General features: G+C 36.4%; 2 protein-coding genes across 2 annotated transcripts in view; one reads left to right on the top strand and one right to left on the bottom strand.

The window, feature by feature from the left end:
* Positions 1 to 7,554: 7,554 nt before the first annotated feature.
* On the bottom strand, positions 7,555 to 10,394 carry LOC110021565 (serine/arginine-rich splicing factor 1B-like). The gene is made up of 4 exons (XM_020720103.1): positions 10,295 to 10,394; positions 8,049 to 8,149; positions 7,877 to 7,942; positions 7,555 to 7,776 (listed from the first exon to the last, which is right to left on the bottom strand). Exons 1-4 carry the CDS (start codon positions 10,392 to 10,394, stop codon positions 7,555 to 7,557), a joined length of 489 nt encoding a protein of 162 aa, XP_020575762.1.
* A 2,325-nt stretch (positions 10,395 to 12,719) lies between these two features.
* Positions 12,720 to 20,106, top strand: part of LOC110021593 (diacylglycerol O-acyltransferase 3, cytosolic) — a 20,295-nt gene continuing 12,908 nt past the window's right edge. The window contains exon 1 of the mRNA XM_020720156.1: positions 12,720 to 13,095. Within this exon, the coding sequence (XP_020575815.1) occupies positions 12,769 to 13,095 (327 nt within the window). The 5' untranslated portion in view covers positions 12,720 to 12,768. The remainder of the gene's footprint in view (positions 13,096 to 20,106) is intronic.

The raw sequence follows: 20,106 nt of genomic DNA on the forward strand, positions 1-20,106 counted from the left end.
AAGCTTCTCATCGAGGGGCGACAGAGGGACGCTCAACAGCCTAAGAAAGACATGTTTGCTCTTCAGAAGGAGACTAAGGATCTTAAATAAAAAAAAATTGTCCTCGATGGTTACCTGGGATGCGTATGCCGAGTGCCCTTCTCGCTAAATTGCAGTTGGAACATCTCTGATGATTGAGAGGTTTGCAAAGCATATATTGTTGGACCCCAAGTGACAGAACATGGAGGAATTTGGGAAGTAAATTTCAGATTTTGAGAGCGAGGGGACATCTGCGTACCAGGAGCTTGCTAGCGCCTAAGGGACCAGGTGGAGACTCAGGGGAATCCTTGAATGCCCAGGGGTAGAGCAGTTTTGCTTTCAATGTATTTGTTTCCCTTTCTTTTTCTTTCTTTTTTTTTTGTTGTAATGGGGATCCTTATTTGTAACTTGCAAATGAGTTGTCGAAATATACAAAAAAAAAAATCTTTGAGGCTTATCTTGGCCTCTTTCTCCCTTACATGTTAATTGCTGGAAATGCTCACGTATTTTCTGTGTTATGAGTTGTTGGTGAGTGCACATGTATGTCGCATATATGGTCTTCGTAGGTTCCTTGCAGAGCTTTTCGTCGGTGACTGTAAATGTCATAGTTAAGGCGCACGATGTCACTTATGCACTCTTCACAAAGCTTGTTGTTGTTGGGTGTCTATACATCACATAAGCCACAGACAATAATTAGACATTCCTCGCGGAGCTTGTCGATGTCGGGTGCTAACGTTTAGAAATTGGGACACTGGTAATTCAGAAGATTCGTAACTCTTTGGGACAAGGAGTCTCTGTAATCATCAACTTATAGTATATTTCTACAATTGGGATAGACCTCGTGGTTTTTTCCCTTTACAGATTTTTCACATAAAAACTTCTAGTGCCCCTATTGGTTGTTTTCTTTTATCCGAGCGTATATCGAATTTTCGTCCAACGTTAAGACGATAATTCATTACTCTACCTCCGTGAATTTTTTAGCACGCATCAGATCTTTATATGGAGAGAGAACTTGAGTGAAAATAAAATAAAACAAAATTTGAAAGAATTTCCCTTTTTTTCATGCTGTCAATTGTTGTCCTTAGAATGTTATTACTTAAATTGTTATGATATATTTTTGGCATCTATGTAAATGATATATAATCATTATGTTTTTAGATTTTTACCTCACATTTACAGGTGTAAACGACTTGAACAGTAGCGAGCGCAATCAACTCGTGTTCGGCTCGTTAAAATATACCACTGTTCGTGTTTGACTTCTGTATATCTCAAACACAAAAGATGAATTTGTGTTTGGCTCACCTAGCTAGTTGAACACGAGTTGTTCGTGAACAAAAAGTTGTTTTGACAATCGTAGTCACGCAACTGTAAAATGTTAAGGGTCGGGGCAAGATTTATATCTTGTTATTTATATTAAAACATCATTTAAATATAATTTTATATTGTATTATTTTATTTTTTTAATTAATAATTTTAGTTGGTTTTAAATCTTTGTCGCCTTGTAGTCAATTAAATTTTAAAAAATATTGCTCATCAATTACACACACACACATATGCATGAGGTTTGCAACCAACTGTGTTCATTATTTTATGGCTTTAGTTGAGGATATTAAGGTTCTTGTGCAATAAACTAGAAAATAAAATATCGATATTAAAATATCTTAAACAATATATCTTAAACATTGCCCCTATAACAATGTAAAATATATAAAATAACATAGTTGGTACATTATAATATTTCAAATACAACACATGTCACAACAGGTTCGTCGACCAGTGAAGGCCATTGACTCGAGCAAATGTGATTACCTTGTTATCGAGTTATGACTTATGCGAGCTAGACAAGCCTAAAAAAATCAAAATGTTCACCATTTTCAGACATAAAAAAAAAAACAAAACCAAAGCGAAAATGGTCATAGAAAACACAGACTTCATGTTCATATACCGTGTTACGTGCTTAGTCCCTCATTACTAAACTAAAAATCACGACATTATAAAAAACACACCAATTGGACAAAGAACTTGTTTGAAGCCTAGAAGGACACTCATAAAGGCTTAATGTAGAAGTCAGGAGGAGAATGGACTTGCAATTTTAGTTATAATTTTTTGGATAATATATAGAAAATTAACAAATATGGAAAGTCTCTTCTTAAAAAAAAACCTGTCATTGAAAGAAATAAGCAGTTACAGGAAAGTAATAAGCAGATATAAACGTGCTGTGAAGATTTTGGCAAGAATTTAGTGCATATAGATTTCATATTTTTTATTCTCTTCGTCGTTTTATCACTCCAATAACCTATAAATAGTGGGAGGCGCCTCTCCTGCAATGTTAAGCAAGAGAGCTTTGTGTACTCTAGAAGATTCGAAGCCGTAGAGTAATAGATTATTGCATATGCATTGTAAGAGAATTCAATACACATTCAGATGAGAAAAAAGTAACCAATAGTGACGCTAGAATGTTTTATGTAAAAATTTGTAAAGGGAAAAAACGATAGGGCTTGGCTAGATTAAAGAGATCCACCAAAAATTAAAAATTACAAGCACAACTTAGTGTCCCACAAGTGGGATAGGGATATAAAGGCTCCCGAGTTACAAGGTCGATGCATGAAGGAACTTGTTGCAAGGAACGGATGGTGATCGGCGGTCGACTGTGGTCAGCTGTAGTTGACATGGTCGACGATGTTTGACAGCAGTATAAGTGCTTGACTTCAACATCTCAAAGCTTCAAGCTTTTCCGCAGTCCTCAAACTCTCCTCCTCAGGTCCTCATCCATGAGAGGGGTGAGGCTCTATTTATAGAGTTCCGATTGCAATTAATAAAGGAATATAAATTACTTTAATTGAACAACTTAGAAGACTTCATCTGATCTGACTGCATTTGATGAATATTTAAGTGTCTTAATGGTGTTGAAATTGAGTGATATTGGGCTTGTTGGATTAGTCTTATTGAGATACTCGATTTGACCATAAATTCGCCAGATTCAACAATCGTTTAACCTTCCAAATATGTCCTAAAAGCTTTCAAAAGTGGTATAATAGTTTGATCGAGGCTCGATTTGGTTCAGATTGGATCAATATTGGTTGCATTGGGTCCGTGTTATGGAGTTGATCAGTTTGTCTTTAAGTTTGCTGAAAATAAAGTTCTTGATGACTCTTAATTAAAATTTGAATTTTTCTTGCTGAAAAGCTTACCTCAAGATCCGTCTCATGTTTTGAGATTCGTGCTAGGTTATGGAGATTTGTTGGAGAAGAATTAAACTTAAAGAATTCAAGAAATAAAAAAAAAACTTTCAAGGGCGAGAATTCAACCAACTTAATGGACAGTGGTGGTGTAAAAGGTGAATTTTATATTCTCGTGTCTCTCCACATCTCCTTTAAATTTCTTATTTGTTGGTATCCAAATGGATAGACTTCTCATTCGGTGGATCCAAATGTCAAATGTCTTTTTCCCGCGAAGGCTATTTATTATTGTAAAGTAGAATGATTTCTACCAAAACATACATAAAATTCTCCTCAAAACCTTCATTTTTGTCTTATTTGATAAAAATGAACTTTGCAACATGCATTAAAAAACATGATTCTCATCATCTAGTGATATGTTTTTTTCTTTTCTTTGGAGCTGAATGAATGCTTCCATCTTATTTGATTTCAATGAGAAACCTTCATTAATCCTAATTTCAAAATTAACATCAACCCTTAGCTGTCCATAGTATAATAGTGTCAAATAAAAATTTCCTCTCAAGATCTAAGAAAATATGGAAAATTTCTTTAGGGCCATTTACATGCATGCTGCCTAATTCCTATGTATTTACATATCCGACGCCTAAACTTTAATTTTTACATGCATACTAATTTATACATGTGTGAAAATGTATTTTACCTTTTTTTTTTTTTTGTTCAAATGATAATATTTTTAGCGTGTCATGAAAAGCTTGGTTGTTATAGATATAGAAAGTAAAATTTATGTGTTAAATGATAGAATGGGAAATGCAAGAAAGCTAAAGCAAGAAAAGTTAAATCGGAAAGATGAAACACATATCAAAGGTTTAAGGATTCTTTTATTGTTTCATCAAAACACTTACACCATACAAATCTTCTATTTGTAGTGAGGAGTAGAAAATTCCAAATTATATCATTAGCTTACTGCCACCTTGAGGTAGTTATGATACGGTAAGTTATTCCTTGCAGGAATCACATGAAGCGGCGATCCTCCTCTGTTGTGGTGACCTGTAGGTGGTTATGATTAATACCCCCTTCAAGCTGATGAGTCTTGCTAATGTCTCTAAGGTTGGATTTGAGGAGGTTGAAGCGTTGCTTCTTCAAGGACTTGGTGAGGATATCTGCTGGTTGATCCTGGGTGTGAATGTAGTGTAGTTAGAGAGTGTCAGGCTGAAGATGTTCATGAAAAACATGATAGTCAATCTCCATATGTTTAGTGCACGCATGGAATACTAGACTATTTGTAATGGTTATTACAGAGACATTGTCATATAATAGATTTGAGGGACACTCTTGCATAACACCCAATTCAACAATTCGTCTTCGGAACCATATAAGATTAGTTGTGACAACTGATAATGCTCTATATTCAGTTTCAGTTGACGAGCAAGCGACAATGGTGTATTTCTTGATCGTTCTCGAGATAAGGGTATCACCTAAAAATATGCAGAAGTCGGTAATCAATTTCTTGTCGGACAAATCGATGGCACAATCAGTATAGAAAATAAGTTTGAAGCGAAAGGGGAACACGAGATATGTAAAAACATGAATCAATTGTACCCTTTAAGTACCACAATAGTCTTTTGAGGACCTGATTGTGATATGTTGAAGGTTGAACACAATGTTGGTCGAGTGATTTTAAGTGTTGAAGAGCACCGGTGATTCTTCGACATTCGGTTGGGTTGGCAAGTGGTTCATCCTTGACAAAAATATTGTACCTTTTAACTGGTATATGAGTGGACCAATTTATAATCCATCATGTCTGTGTTGTAAGGAATTCATGTTAAATATTGTTGTCAATTTAGAAGCATCTAGTCCCTAATGCTATGAACCTAAATGCCCAAAATTTTGGGGACTTAACCAAGATGTTTAATTTGGAATTGGCAAGACAATGAAGGGGATTGGGAGATGTGAGATTTGAAGGAAAGTGTTCTGATGAAAGATCACATACCTAAAGATCATGATAGTGGCAGACACTGGGTTGTGACATTCCATGTTGAGGAATAATAATGAAAGAAACATGAAGTTGTGCATGGGGTCAATTTGTGACGTGGCGTATGTTTGAGCCAGGGATAGCAACAACACCCAAAAATGATGGGGTGAGAGTAGGTTGGTGGATGATTGTAGATTCGTTCATATAGAGATAAGTAATGATTAGTAGTTTCAGAGAACATTCGATTAATTTAGTACAGGGTTGTGAGGAGGGCATCTACCAAGAATTTTAAGGGAACCAAGTCATCATGAAGAAGTTTGAGTGGTCTCAATGAGGTGGTGGTACTTTTTCTCGACAACACTGTTTTGTTCCGCAGTGTAACGACATGTCGTTATGAGAGAGAAATTCTCAGAGATTAATAATATTGTATTCTCCTCCACCATTAGAGGGAAGCATTCAAATGAATGTTTGGAATTCTCTTTTGATATTTTTTTATGAATCTTATACATATTTGGATTGTTTTAGATTTATATCGCATCAGAATAACCAAATAAATTTAGAATGATCATCAATAAAGAGAACATAGTAATGATAACCTTGATTAGATAAAATTGGGGATGGAACCCATACATCTAAATGTATCGATTGGAAAGGTAAATACAAATGCTAAGAAGCTTAAGGAAATGGTAATTTGTGACTTTTGTTGTAGTTACAACTTTCACACATTGATTATTTGTTTGGGATATCAAGAGAAGGATTAGCCTTGGGAATGCATTGAAGTAAGTCTGGGTGGGGATGATTGAGACGCTTGTGTCATGTGTTGGATGCTTGAGTGGATGTGTTAAGAGCATTAAAAGGCACAATTGAAGGTTGAGTAGATATTTGTAAATGCTTGGCACCCGAAGTAATATGTTCTATTGAAACTGAGTTGAGGAATCACGTAGAGGCTTGTAGGGCTTGGTTGGATGTATGTACTCCAAGTTTTGGTGATGCCAAAAAGCAGTGACAGAGTGGCCCCTCTTGTTTTGGATTTGGTAAATGACAAAGGGAGTGGATTGGAAGAGTCGGCCTTTCATGCGGGTATTGGACTGATATCAATTTCTTCCCCGACGACGATAAGTATTTTCATTGCAACCTCTAGTTGTTGCAAGTGTCAATTGAGGATTGGGAGTTTGGTCCAACTTGAGTGTGTCAGTTTCTTGATTAACTTCTTAGCCACACAACAGGGAGTAGAAGTCATCTAAATTCATGGGCTATAATTGGGTGTGTATTGCTGTTTTGAAGGATTGATAGGTTGTCGCAGACCATGAGTATGTGTAAGATGATATCCTCTTTATCTAATTGACCCGCAGTGGCCAAAATGTTATCAACTACCATCTTAACCTTTTCTAGGCATTGAGTTATGGATTTATTTTTCATAAATTTGTTATGTAACTCATTTTTAGCTGAATCAAACAAGATCCATTTGATTGGTTGTAGCTGCTTTGAGGTTGTACCCCATACTTTTGCTTTTGTGGATATATGCAAAATATATGGTATAACGGATGATGAGATGATGAAGTAGAGAGTTGTTGTCAGATTTTGATCTATAAGAGTCTACATTATGTAGATAGGATTAAGTCATTGGTGAAGGTAAGAAAGAAATTTTTTAGAACTTGTGCTTTCCATAGTGGATTATTTTCGTCAAAATGTTGTGTGTGAGCAATATTTTTGGGCTTGCTCATGAGAAATTTGAGGATGAGAGGGATATCAACAGTTTCCACGGGGAAGTTGTTTTTGGTTTCAGATAGTTGTGAGGTCGCCATTATTTGGATTGGCGCCAATTGGGAGAAAAAAATAGAGCAAGATAGAGTATACTCCATGGGGAAGGATCGAAACTCTTGTATACTAGAGCTTTTGCTTTGAAACCCTAATCCTCTATATATAGTGAGAAGTAGAAAATTATAAATTAAATCATTTCCTTCCTATGCCACCTGGAGGTAGTTATGATACCCTATCCGCCGTCACTCGTAGGCCGTAGGTGATTATGAAATTTTAAAGTTAAAATTTATATGTTAGATATGTAAATACATATAAATTGGGTGGTTTTCATGTAAATTTCCAATAAAATTTTTTTGTTAGGTGTATTTAATAATCTCATAGGATATTTTGAGTTAAGTGCCCGTTTGGGGCAGCTTATAGGCTGCGACGGCGTTTTCAAAACACCGCCTCCCTCTTTGAATATCGCGGTCGGGGCTAACTTTTTAGCATCGCGCATTTTTCTATCGTTGTTTTCTTCGTGGTCTCGCAAGCTGTTTGCCCCCTGAGTCTCGTGTATCAATAGGAAAAAATCTATGTGCTGCCCTTCGCATATCTCGCTCGCCGCCTCGCTTCGCTCCCACGCCCTCACCTGGCAGATCCTTTGGCTCGTCGATCCTCTCTTTCGCTGAGATGGCCTGTCAGATCCCTCGGCTCGCCGATCCTCCCCTCTCCTTCGCTCTCCTTTGCTGAGATCGCCCGCTCGCTGGTCCTCTCATTCGCTCTCCTTTGCTGAGATCGCGCGAGATATACCCGATATCCCTTTCCTTCTTTTCCGCGAGCAAATATTGAAAGTGTCTCAGATAGAAACTAAACATTGAATGAACAGATAAATCTGCAAAAGATGGCCTAAATAAGATCCTGTTGCTATGTAATGTTAAGAGGTTGAAATAAGAACAATGAAACAAACCTTCAACGCATTCTGAACACCAACAACGTCTTCGAATTCTACAAATGCATAGCAAAATCCACCATCCTGCATATAAAAAAAATAATAAGTAAATTAGCGATTTCTGAAATTAGAATATTAATGCATTAAGGATCAAAGCTGGTTAATTTACCTAACGACTCCTGAGAGTAACACCATCAAGCGTTATTCTACCAAACTTTCTGAACTCTTGCTCAAGGTCAGATGATGAAATATTTGGTGGAATGTTTCCCACATAAACAGATTTTGAATCACCTGCAGAAAGAAAGAAATCTAAGGTCAGTACTCACTGGATTAAGGCTTATTTGCATTTGTTAATCTAGCTAATTGAACAAATTTGAGCATGACCTTGCCTTTGAAAAGGAGCCCGTGTAAAAGGCTTTGATAATGCGTCTATATAATTCAATGCAAAAATTCATAGGAAATGCAATTCTCTATATTTTATATGGATGTAGGTCAAAGGGCTAAACTAATATGTAATTTTATTTTCTAATTTGATGTACCCAAACTGAAGAAAAGCCTGAATTTGATTTGTTTCTTTATCTCATAATTTAGTACAACTTTCTTCTATAGTTTGTATGCTAAGAAATTTACATCATGTTTATAAATTTTTTTTTGACTTACAAAATTTAAGTTCTTTATAGTGCCAACATGTGTAAGACGAATAAAGGTGGTCCTTCTGCTATGTGGAATAAAGAAGTAACACATATTTTTTGTGATCTATGTATTAAGAAAATAGAACTGGAAAATAGACCAACCACGTATTTTAACAAGGAAGGTTGACAAAATATTACGAAGAGTTTTAAAGAATTGACTGACAGAGATTATAACAGACTAAAATACAAAAACAAATGGGACCAATTGAGGAAGGAATGAAAAAATTGGAAGGAGCTCAAATGTAGATGTACCGGTTTGGGTTGGGATCCCCTTAAGTGGATAATGATGCTCCGGAGGAATGGTGGACAGAGAAATTGGAGGTAGTAAACCCACTTTTATACTTTTATTTTAATTTACATTACTTATTTTTCTCTAATAAACCCACTTAACCCCCTCCACCATTTCAATGTCACAAGCAATGTTGTCAGCAAAGAAATATAAGCAGTGCGAAATTGACCCGGACTTTTAAAGGTCTGTTTGGCGCAGCTGCAGCTTCTCAGCTTTTTGGCGGCTGCAGCTGCGCTACCCCAGGAAGCTGCTGCGGGGAAACTGACTGTATGTTTGGTGCAACTGTGTGAAAACAGCTGTGGGGCAGCTTTTTCTGGAGAAATGACCATCCTGCCCCTGTTCGTTAAAACTGTTTAAAAGAAGACTGTAACAGCATGATACCCTAACCAGCCCTTACTATGTTAAAAAAATACGATTTTTTTAAAGACTAAAAATTTCTTAGAAATAATTATTAACTATTTTTAAAAAAATAAAAATTAAATTTTTAAAAATAATTGTGAACAACAAATTTTAAAAACAAAATAGAAAAAAAATTATAACAATACAAATGATCCCAAACAACCACATGATTATTTTGCCAAGAAACATTCCTACTAGGGTTCATTACAACAAGTGCCTAAGCCTACTTCTCTGAATTCCACTAATAAGCAAGTGAAGATAAAGCAGCTTGAAGGATCTTGATTAGTATAATGCAACACAAAGAAGCTAGCATTCCCAGTACAATGCTTGCAACAGTAAAACCCAGCTGTTGTCCTGCTGTACTCTTCTCATAAAGTGACATTGTGAACCTGCAAAATCTGCTACATTGCATCGCAGAGTAAAGCACACTTCCAAGTGCACTTTTGACTTGAAAACAGTATAGTTATTAATGGATTTGATCAAACAAAGAGGAACCTCAAACGAGAGAGAAGAACATTGATCATTTCAAGAAGCCAATGCCGGCTCCCTTCTGCCATACGGGATCAGATTGACAGAGAAACAACGAAAAGCGAATAGGAATAACTCGAAACAGGGAAAAAGAGGAAAACGAAGTATTTACCTAGGGGAAGCCGGCTAACAACCACGAAGGAGAGAGCGATGTTGAGAATGGGGGAAGATTTTCACGAAATCAGTGGCGCTAGGGCGATAGAGCTCGGTGTCGCCTTCGCAAGATCAGTCGTGCATTGGGGCAGAAGACGAGTTGAGCGGAAATGAATTCGGTCGAGAGAGCTTGCGGGGCAAAGCCGATAATTTTCGGTCCAGAACGCGGGCCGCGGGGTAGAACCCGCGGCCCGGCTTTCCGCCAACTTTCTCGACGCCAGCCCGCCCCCGCGCTCCCAAACGAAAAAAATATGGATATATTTGCGGCCTGGGGCCGCGAAGCGATGAAAAAGATGGGCCAAACATAACCTAAAGGAGGTTTCGCGACAGGAAAATTTGCATTCAACCATAGTGAGATGAGTTTTGCAGGCATACAAGAAGACTTCCCATCTGAGCCATTGACAACTGATGAAGAAGTGCGTAGTAACCAGAGGGAGATGAGGGAGTCCAGTTCACCTTCAAAGAGGCCGGACATGGTATGTGCCCAGACTTGGTAGGAAAAATAAAGAAAATGACACCTTGGTGAAAACCTCATTTGATCGACTCTTAGAAGCTTTTGATGCTCCACCACCTGCTCTTGTCCCTGATAGCACCATCTTTGAATGTCTAGGAACTTTAGCTTCTCTACATGAAGTAGTTGCAGACAGACGTTTTCATGCAAAGTGTGTCAAAAAACTCGAGAATCCAACCCGTAGGAAAATATTCATGGCGCTGCAACCAGAATTGCGCGTCAAATATTTGCATGTTTTGGTCGATGAATGAATTCCTTTTATCTGTTGTTATTTGTATCTTTTTTTATGTTATGGGCATCTAAATGGGTAATTTTAATATGTTGTTATTTATATGGATCTTATTTTTAGTGCACTTCATGTTGCCCTTTCATATGTTTCTCTTTGTATGGATCTTATTTTTAGCGCACTTCATGTTGCTCTTTAATATATTGTTCTTTGTATTTATCTTTTTAATATCTTTTTTTTAGTGTACATTTTCATTTTAATGTGCTTAATGTTTTCCTGAAATAACTGACTTCTTTTGAATTTTAGGATGGATCCGCAGCAGAAACGCCGTAAAAGAATGATATGAGCTGCAGCTATTGCAATATTGTTGCTGTAGTATTATTGATCCAGCAGTGTTCGTATACCACGTATGACTTCGAGTTTTATTGGGGATAAATGACTAGGTGAAATGCTTTCTGGACATCAATAAAGGTTTAACAACATTTTTCGAATGAGTGTACCTATTTTTATGGATCTCCTGACGAGTTATCTCTGAATCGCGGCCTTTAAGGTTCTTCTAGAACGACGAGAAGGGAGGTGTTGACTATAACAATATACAATCTGTCACAGAATGAATCTATTAGAGGTGCTATGGAGAGATTTCAACATTCATCAGAAACAATAAGCTGTTACTTCTCCAGAGGCATACAAACACTTGTTAGCTTGACAGTTTAAATCATTAAACCAGAGGATCCATCATTTGTTAGTACTCCAGGGGAAATTGCCAATGATCCTCATTACATGTCTTATTTCAAGTTAACTATTGGTTTCTTTACGTTATTTCTGAAATTCTGATTTTTTTCTAACGTTGTAAAACAGAACTGCATAGGTGCAATTGACGGTACTCATGTCGATGCCCGACTACCCAGCGAAGACAAGGTGGCGTACATTGGTCGTAGTGGTTTAACTACTCAAACATGTCATGACGATATGTGACTTCAACATGTGTTTCACTTTTGTCATGACGGGTTGGGAATGGAGTGCACATAATAGTCGAATTTTCTCTTATGCAATTAGGAATAGATCACAGTGTTATATGTCCTATGCAGAGGGGCTACCTTAATCCATATCCAGATATTATATACCATATTCCTGATTTTGAGCGAACAAGTGACATCATCTGTGGCAGGAAAGAAATGTTTAACAAACGTCACTTCTCTTTACGCGGGGTAATTGAAAGAACATTCGGGGTTTGGAAGAAGAAATGAGTCAACTTACACGATATGTCGTCGTATCCATTTCAAAAGCAGGTGCATGTTGTGGTGCAACAATGATACTTCATAATTTCATCCGACGACATCCTTCACGTTCAGATTCGGACTTTAGTATGACTAGTAACAATGAACTAAATGTCTTTGAAGAACCATCAGCATTTGTGGTTGGGCCTTCAGTCCATGATGATGAGATTGACTCTAACGAATTTGGGGTTCATGACGCTGAGGGTGTGGCTGAGATGACTACTTTGAGGGAGTCAATCGCAGATGCTATCTATGACAGCTGATCCGCAAAGTCTTCTTTATTTCATATACTATATGTTTATTTTCGTTTGCATGTCTTTTTATTGTTTTTTCAGGACCTAACAAATTTTTTTTTTTGTTTTTGATACTCACGATAATGTGAGCACTGTATGTTATCTTTTGAACTGATCTGTGATAATTTCAGGGTTCTGTACTATATGCTCCTGTTCTCATTTCAGTTCTGTTGCAAACATGTTAACCAAACATGGGCAGAATGATCATTTATCCAACAATAGCTCCCAATAAACTATCTTAAATAACAAGCTAACTTATTCTAATAATCTACAAAATATCAAAATAATCAATTTATTAAAATTATAAATAATAAATAGCTGCCCAAACAAATCAACTCTCGATTTCGATTTTTCTCACGAGCCGAACATGATAATCAAAGGCGGCAACGAGTAATTCACCACGAGCAAATCGGAGTCATCCACGTGAGTAAGCCTACCATCAAGCCGTCCAATGTTGGCACGTGGACTGCGTTACGTTTTAAAGAAGCCTCTTTCCAGATAATTTCTCTACGCTACTCTCTCTCACCTTTCCTCCGGCGAAGATGGAGGTTTCCGGCACGGTGATCCGGCAATCTGTTATTAGTTTCACAAGGGGTGTCGGTGAGACCTTCCCTTTTAGCGATAAGAGTAGGGCTAGGGCTCGCCAGAGGACAGCGGTGGTGGTGAGGCCGTGGTCCGATGACAGACACCGATTGTACTACTCGTCGCCGGTTAGGTGTGGCGCCTCTAGAGATGCAAAAAGGAAGGAGGAGAAGAAGAGGACCGCTTTGGTGACGGAGCTGTCTAGAAATCTGGCGGCGCTTTATTCTACGAGTTTGGGGATGGACGGCGAAGAGATTTCCGGTGATGTCAGGGCCAACATGATAATTGTGAGTTATTTTTCCGTGATCCATTTATTCGATGTATTTTCTTCTGACCAATAGATTGCTTTAGATGAGTAATGTTTTGTGCGGATACTTCCTTTTTGAATTCTAGGTTTATGTGTTTATTAGGCGACGAGATTTGCCTATTTTTATTGAATTGCTATTATAATTCTTGCAAGTTTATTTATTTATTTTTCAATATAGTACTTTTCTGCCAGAAATTGATAGACTAATTATAGATTACTTTCACTTTGGTAGATCCTACTTGTAAAATATCAGAGCTCATGATCAGTTTTTTTTTTTTTTTTTAATTAGTTATTATATGTTTATTAGTTAGAATGAAATGGGAGAAGATGCTTTGATTGTTGACGACATTTTGTTTTCAGTCTAGGAACAATTAATCTCATTTCATCCTATTTGTTGTAGAATAGTTGAGGATATTTAACTAACAATGAGCTAAGGTGATGTGGGATGCTGAAGGATGGTCATAGGCTTAAAAATTTTCCTTATATGTTTATGCTATATAAACTTTCTGATTGATCCAATTTTGCTGTAAGCTTTTGTGTTTTTGTAGTTTTTTGTTTTATTTTAATGGTTAGAAACTGTAAGTGATATTATGGACTTCATTGGCGAGTCCAATGTTTATCTTCTTCCTATGTTCTATCCTATGATTTGCTATGTTCTTTTGGTCTTAAGTACTCTTTGGCAAGTCCATGCTCACCAGCGCTTGAAGGATATCACATTCAAAGTTTTGGATGATATCAAAACCTTACAAGCTCGATCAAAACGAGCAAGATGAATGATTGGAGAAAATAGATAGAATATAGAGAGCATATACTGACTTCATTAGATTGCAAAAAATGGATTTGAGTACAATTGATCTCTCTCACTTCTGCGGCCTACCCTGATGGATTTCTTATTTGCATGTTTGGATCAGGGTTCAACACTGTATGAAAGGCTACATATTGAGCTATGTTGATTAGAAAAATACAAAGGAAAGCTGGTAGTTGATTGCTATAAATATATATGAGACATATAGATTGGTTACATGTAGGGCATATATTGACTGATTTGATTGAACTCTTAATTAAATTAAATCATTAACTTACTGGACAAGGTTGTTGATTTTATGAGAGGAAGTCACTGTGATATTAGAGTCAACGTAAACCATTATAGGAAATGCAAATTTTACTATTGCAAACAAATAGACCAAATAAATCTGAAAGGGAAAAAATATAACAACACAACACCCGAAAATTTGAAATAACAACAGACACAACATAAACACTTAACTGGGGTGGTGGTGGCGGTGATTGATTGGGGCTTCGAAAAGTATTAGCATGGGGTGGGTGGATTGGGCTGCGAAGAAACAATGGCTAGGGGCGGTTATGGGCGGCGGGAACAACATATAGGCTACAGGGAGGCGGTTCCGGCAGGCAGCTCGAGAAATGACCTTGGACAGTTGAAACGACAATGACAATGTCGGTATAGTGTTGGAACAACAGTGAGGTCGTAGGGATGTTGTTCAAGTGGCTGAAACAATAATGGAATGCAAGATGAGGACCTTATGGGGTTGCAGCAATGAGACAAAAGGTTGGGAGAAGGTGGGAGGAAAGTTGCGGTGGGCTGGAATAACATTGGACAACAAGGCGAGCGGTTTACGGGGTTGCATTAGCGGGCATATGGGTGAGAGAAGATGGAGGGAAGGTTGTAAGGGGTTGGGACAACAACAGAAGTGTCAGATGAATGATTCTCTGCGGTTGGCATTGAGCAGGTGATAATTGGGAGATTAGGAACTGCAGAAAGACAACTGAAAGGTTGTCTGGGCGGCTGCAATGGGGAGTAATCTGTGCCAGCAAAGCGGGAGAGAAGCAGAGGAGTTGGAGAATAATAGCACCACCTCAAGGGCAATATACAATTGAAGCACCACTTGACCCTTGGAGGAGAGTTATCACCTTAGAATGAGATACAACTAGAGTACCATTCTCCCTTGGATACAACTCTAAAAGGGATAAACTAGGCGCTAATGGTTGTCCTGATAGAAAACATGAAAAAAGGCTGACCTAAAACCCAAAAATAACATATTTATAGATTTAGGGTAAATAGGAGTTGACCTCTTTCTAAATAGGAGGAAAATCCATATGAAGGAAATGCCAATCGACCCTCCTGGATGGTTCCAAGTCGCAAACTCTTACGGCGTTGTAGCAAGGATTGCAAACAGATCCTTGCGGTAATGTAGCTCAAATCAGGACACTGTAGCAGAACACACAAAAGGTGTTGGGGTCCCTGTGACGACTCCCACTTCACATTGACTTGCTCGAATGATGTTGGTGAATAACTTTTGAGCTTGGATGATTCTGCCTTGATAGGCCTTGGATTATATACTGTCGAGCTCAAGTTCATAACAAGTTGACTAGTTCATGGTGGCCATACATGTTCATGATGATGAGTTCATGAAGATTCTGGTGAGATCATGACGATCTTGGCGAGTTCACCATCTTTCATTTTTGGTTTTTAAGTGTTTCCATTCATTGGCCTATAGGCATCAGTGAATGTGACAGGCACTACCTCTGGAATTAGAGCTTATGATTTTGATGTTCAGCTCGCATCTTGTGACTAAAATTGCTCAAGGCTAGCTCGTTGAGAAGCTTTTGTTGATGTCCCTAAAAAATTGACGGGCACCATCTTGACTATGAATTGCTTGTGTTGGGATGCGTTCATTCTTTTTCTCTTTCTATAGGCGCTTTCTTTCGTCTCATCCGTAGGTCGGCTAAAACAAAGTTTTCAATTTTTTTGTTCAATCAATTTAACTAGATTTTGGAGGCGTCAACAATCCTTCATGTCATATTCATAATTCTTATGGAAAGAAAAATAATTTGACTGATCTTTAACATGGGGTTCATTGCATTTGTGTGCAGTTTGTTTGAAGAAATCCATGTTTAAATGGCTTCTACAAATTCATCTTTTAAAGCTAACAATAGGGTAATGGCTGAATACTGGTGAGTAGGATGCAACCTCTCCCTTCATCTAACATTAGAATGATTTTAATTTCTTGATCACTCTTTAGAGTGTTGTGGTCGCTGATGACGGAATGTTATTGATGATGGTAATGTGGTTTCTCCTTGGCTTCCAAGTTTTTTGGGTGACATCAATGGTCATCAGGAAATTGTCGAGAATTATTTAACATGTTAAAATTTTTTGGCCTACTTGAGGTTCAAGTGTCTGCTTCACAATTATAAACTTTTTTTGTTGTTGTGGCAATTATACTGCTTCTCATTGATGTGCCTATTAATTAGTTTCATCAACTCAATCAAAGTCCTAGGCTATCGCAGTTTGAGGGCACAACATACCTCTCTTAGATTTTTAGTGAGAGCAATTTAAGCTATAGTATGCTCAGAATCTTTAACATTCATCATATTATTTTGAAACCTTATGATGAATCATCAATGATTCATTTGATTCTTGCCTCATTTTCAACAAGGCTTACAAACTCTTTAATGACCTTTGTGTGGTGGGAAATTGATTTATAAACAACTTAACTTAGAAAATGAGGTGATTGTTCCCAATGGTGGACAAAAGAATTGCGTAAAGGGCGATTCTTTAAAGTTTTGAAGAATAGCATTTACCGCAGAGCATAATTAATACCTGACAAAGAGACAACTGACCTTAAATAAGTGCATGATCTATTGGATTTGGCTTCCACTTGTAGGAGGGATTTTTAAATTTGTAGGAGGTTTTTGCTTTAAATTTCCTTTGAGGATGCACTCATAAATTGGTGTTTTTATTTCTCCACTAACTTCTCTATTTAGCAAGGCGGGGGAGTAGATTCTTTATTATTATTGGGGCATTCTGTCATGTCAACACTGGCGTCGAAGTTAAAGCTGTTGAAGTCATTCGAATTATTATGTTCGAAGATTTTGCTAGGCATCTCTTTTCTTGGAATAGCTTTGGAAACTTGTCTTAGAATTCCTTGAACTATCCTACTTATTCTTTTTCCATCTCCATTAATTGTCTTCTTATGATGAAGTATTGAATCTTCATGTTAACTGGAACATCTCTATTTTGCTCTTCTATTTTTTTAAAGTGTGATATAAGTTCATAGTCGTTGCACTTTAGAGGATGTTAGATTTAAAATTTTTTGTTGATGATATCATAATCTTGTCGGCACAGTCAACAAGAGAAAGAACAAATATTATAGAGAGAGAATCTAGAGTGAAAAACTATGAGCTTTCACCGGATCTTGAAAAATACGGTTAGTACAAATGATGACTCTCCCCTTTGAATTCCATATTTTTCCTTTTATTTATAGGTTTATACCAGGTTTAAGAGCTTTAGAAAATGCTACTTATTGTGCTATTTAGAAAAAAAAAAACAAGATTTAATAGTTTTTTGCCATGATTTAATAGTTTTTTGCCATAAAATATATAAAACATATAACTTGATATTTAGAGCGCATTTTGAATATTTCTACTTAAATTCTTATTAAATGAAGCTATTATTAGCCTATCTATCAAATTTGTTGACTTGACTAGAGAAAGTCTTATATTTGCTTGAATGAAAGCCGATGATAACTTTTGAGCTTGGGTGGGTATGCCTAGATAAACCTTGAATTAAATATAGTTTGGCTTAGTTTATGACAGTCTTAACGAGTTCATGATGATTCTAGCTAGTTCACCATTTTTGTCGATTTGGGTGGGTATGCCTGGATAAACCTTGAATTAAATATAGTTTGGCTTAGTTTATGACGGTCTTAACGAGTTCATGATGATTCTAGCTAGTTCACCATTTTTGTCGTTTTGACTTGATCACATTACGATTTAACACTGTCATTGCTGGTCCCAAGCCCGAATGCGAAAAGTGCAGGGTTGCGTTAGGTAGTCGATAGCCAACGTAAAACTTGTCGAAAAAAAATCATTACATGAATCCTTTTGATCATTGTGTAAGTGCTAGGGCGTCCCCTGGAAGCGACGCTCTGTATAGCCTGAATACAGTGAAAAGTGTGCAAGGGCCGCTACACCGGCGCCAGGGTGTAGTGTCAAATAAACAAGGGTTCCAACATTATGGATGAATGCGGGTAAAGAAGTTAGTTCATAAAACTAATGAAACTAATATTAGGATAGGATCTTGGAATATGGTTACTCTCAATGATAAATTAATGGAACTAGTTAATATTATGATTACTAAAAAGATTAATATCATATGTATTCAAGAAACTAAATGGGTTGGAGAAAACACTAAGGAGATTGATAACTTAGGCTTTAAACTTTGGTATTTTGGTAAGAGTAGCATTAGAAATGGTGTTGGTATAATTATAGATAAGATTTTGAAAGATAATGTTCTAAAAATTAATATAGTTGTAGATAGAATTATAACCCTTAAGATTATCATTGATACTAAATTTTTAATATTATAAGTGCTTATGCTCCTTAAATAGGCTTAGATATAGGGTCTAAAGATAAATTCTGGAATGACTTGGAAGACTAATACAAATGATACCTCTTGACGAAAGAATTTTTATTGGAAGAGATTTAAATGAACATGCCGGTGGAGTGGTAGAAGATTTCAGAAATATTCATGGTGGCTACGGTTTTGAAGTAACTAATGAAGAAGGTAAAGTTATTTTAGATTTTGCTTTAGCGTTTGATTTTGTTATTACTAATACTTTATTCAAGAAAAGGGATGAACATCTTATTACTTATAAGAGTGGATCTAATAAAACACAAATTGATTATTTTCTTATAAGAAGAAGAGATCGTCGAGATTGTAAGGTCATTCCAAGTGAGGATCTAAGTACCCAACATTGTTTATTAGTTCTAGATTTTAAGATAAAGAGTTATAAAATAAAGAATATTAAGACTCATCATTGTAGAATTAGATGGAGGAACCTAAAAGACACAAAAAAAATATTTTTATGAGTAAAATTCGAGATTTCAAAATTTGAGATGTTTATGATGAAGCAAATGCTATGTGAAAAAAAGTAACAAACATTATTAAACTTGTAGCAAAAAATGTACTTGGAGAATCAAAAGAAAAAATTTGTATTAAAAAAACAATTTGTGGTGGAATAATAATGTGCACGAAAAAATAAAATATAAGAAGTTATATTATAAAAATTGGTTAATGATCTTTATAATAGATTAGATACTAAGGAGGGTGAAAAATATATGTATAAACTAACCAAACAAATAGAAAAGAAAAGTAAAGATTTAACTTAAGTAAAGTGTATTAAAGATGAAAATCAAAAAGTATTTTTCTTAGTTACTTTGATAAATTTTTTAATGAAGTTTCTGAAAATACGATCGACCTTAGTGATTTTAATATTGTGAATAATAATAAAACGTTTCTTTTTTACCGTTGCATTAGCAAAAAATAAGTTGAGGAGACTTTAAAGAAAACCAAGGGTGGAAAGTCTGTAGGATCTGATGATATCGTAATTGAAGTGTGAAAATATTTGGGAGATTTGGGAGTTTCTTGGCTTACTAAACTCTTTAATATTATTTTAAAAACTAAAAAGATGTCTGAGGAGTGGAGGAAGAGTATTTTGATCCCCATTTTTAAGAATAAAGGGGATGCACAAGAGTGTGCAAATTATAGAGGAATTAAGTTGATGTGTCATACTTTAAAATTATGGGAGAGGGTAATTGAACATAGGTTAAGATGCATCACGAAAATTTCTCATAATCAATTTGGATTTATGCCTGGCAGGTCTACTATGGAAGCTATACATTTATTGAGAGGTTTGATGGAGAAGTTCAGAGATAATAAGGAGAATCTACACTTGATTTTTATTGATTAAAAAAAAGCTTACGATAAGTTTCCAAGAGATATCCTTTGGAGAGTTCTCGAGAAGAAATGTGTTGATATGACTTATATTCAAATCATTAAAGATATGTATACTAGAGCTGTTACTTGTGTTCAAACTGAAGGAGGATTGAAAAAATATTTTCCTATTTCTGTTGGTTTACATCAGGGATCGACTTTAAGCCCATATCTTTTTGCTTTAGTTATGGATGGTCT

The sequence above is a fragment of the Phalaenopsis equestris genome, unplaced genomic scaffold, assembly GCF_001263595.1.
Source record: "Phalaenopsis equestris unplaced genomic scaffold, ASM126359v1 Scaffold000135, whole genome shotgun sequence".
In the NCBI taxonomy this organism is placed as follows: Eukaryota; Viridiplantae; Streptophyta; class Magnoliopsida; order Asparagales; family Orchidaceae; genus Phalaenopsis; species Phalaenopsis equestris.

Coding starts and splice junctions, on each gene's coding strand:
- LOC110021565 (XM_020720103.1), bottom strand. CDS start 10,394: ATGTCCGGCCTCTTTGAAGGTGAACTGGACTCCCTCATCTCCCTCTGG. Junction 7,943..8,048: donor GTAGAATAACGCTTGATGGT/GTTACTCTCAGG, acceptor TTTTATATGCAG/GATGGTGGATTTTGCTATGC. Junction 7,777..7,876: donor GTGTTCAGAATGCGTTGAAG/GTTTGTTTCATT, acceptor TTCAATGTTTAG/TTTCTATCTGAGACACTTTC.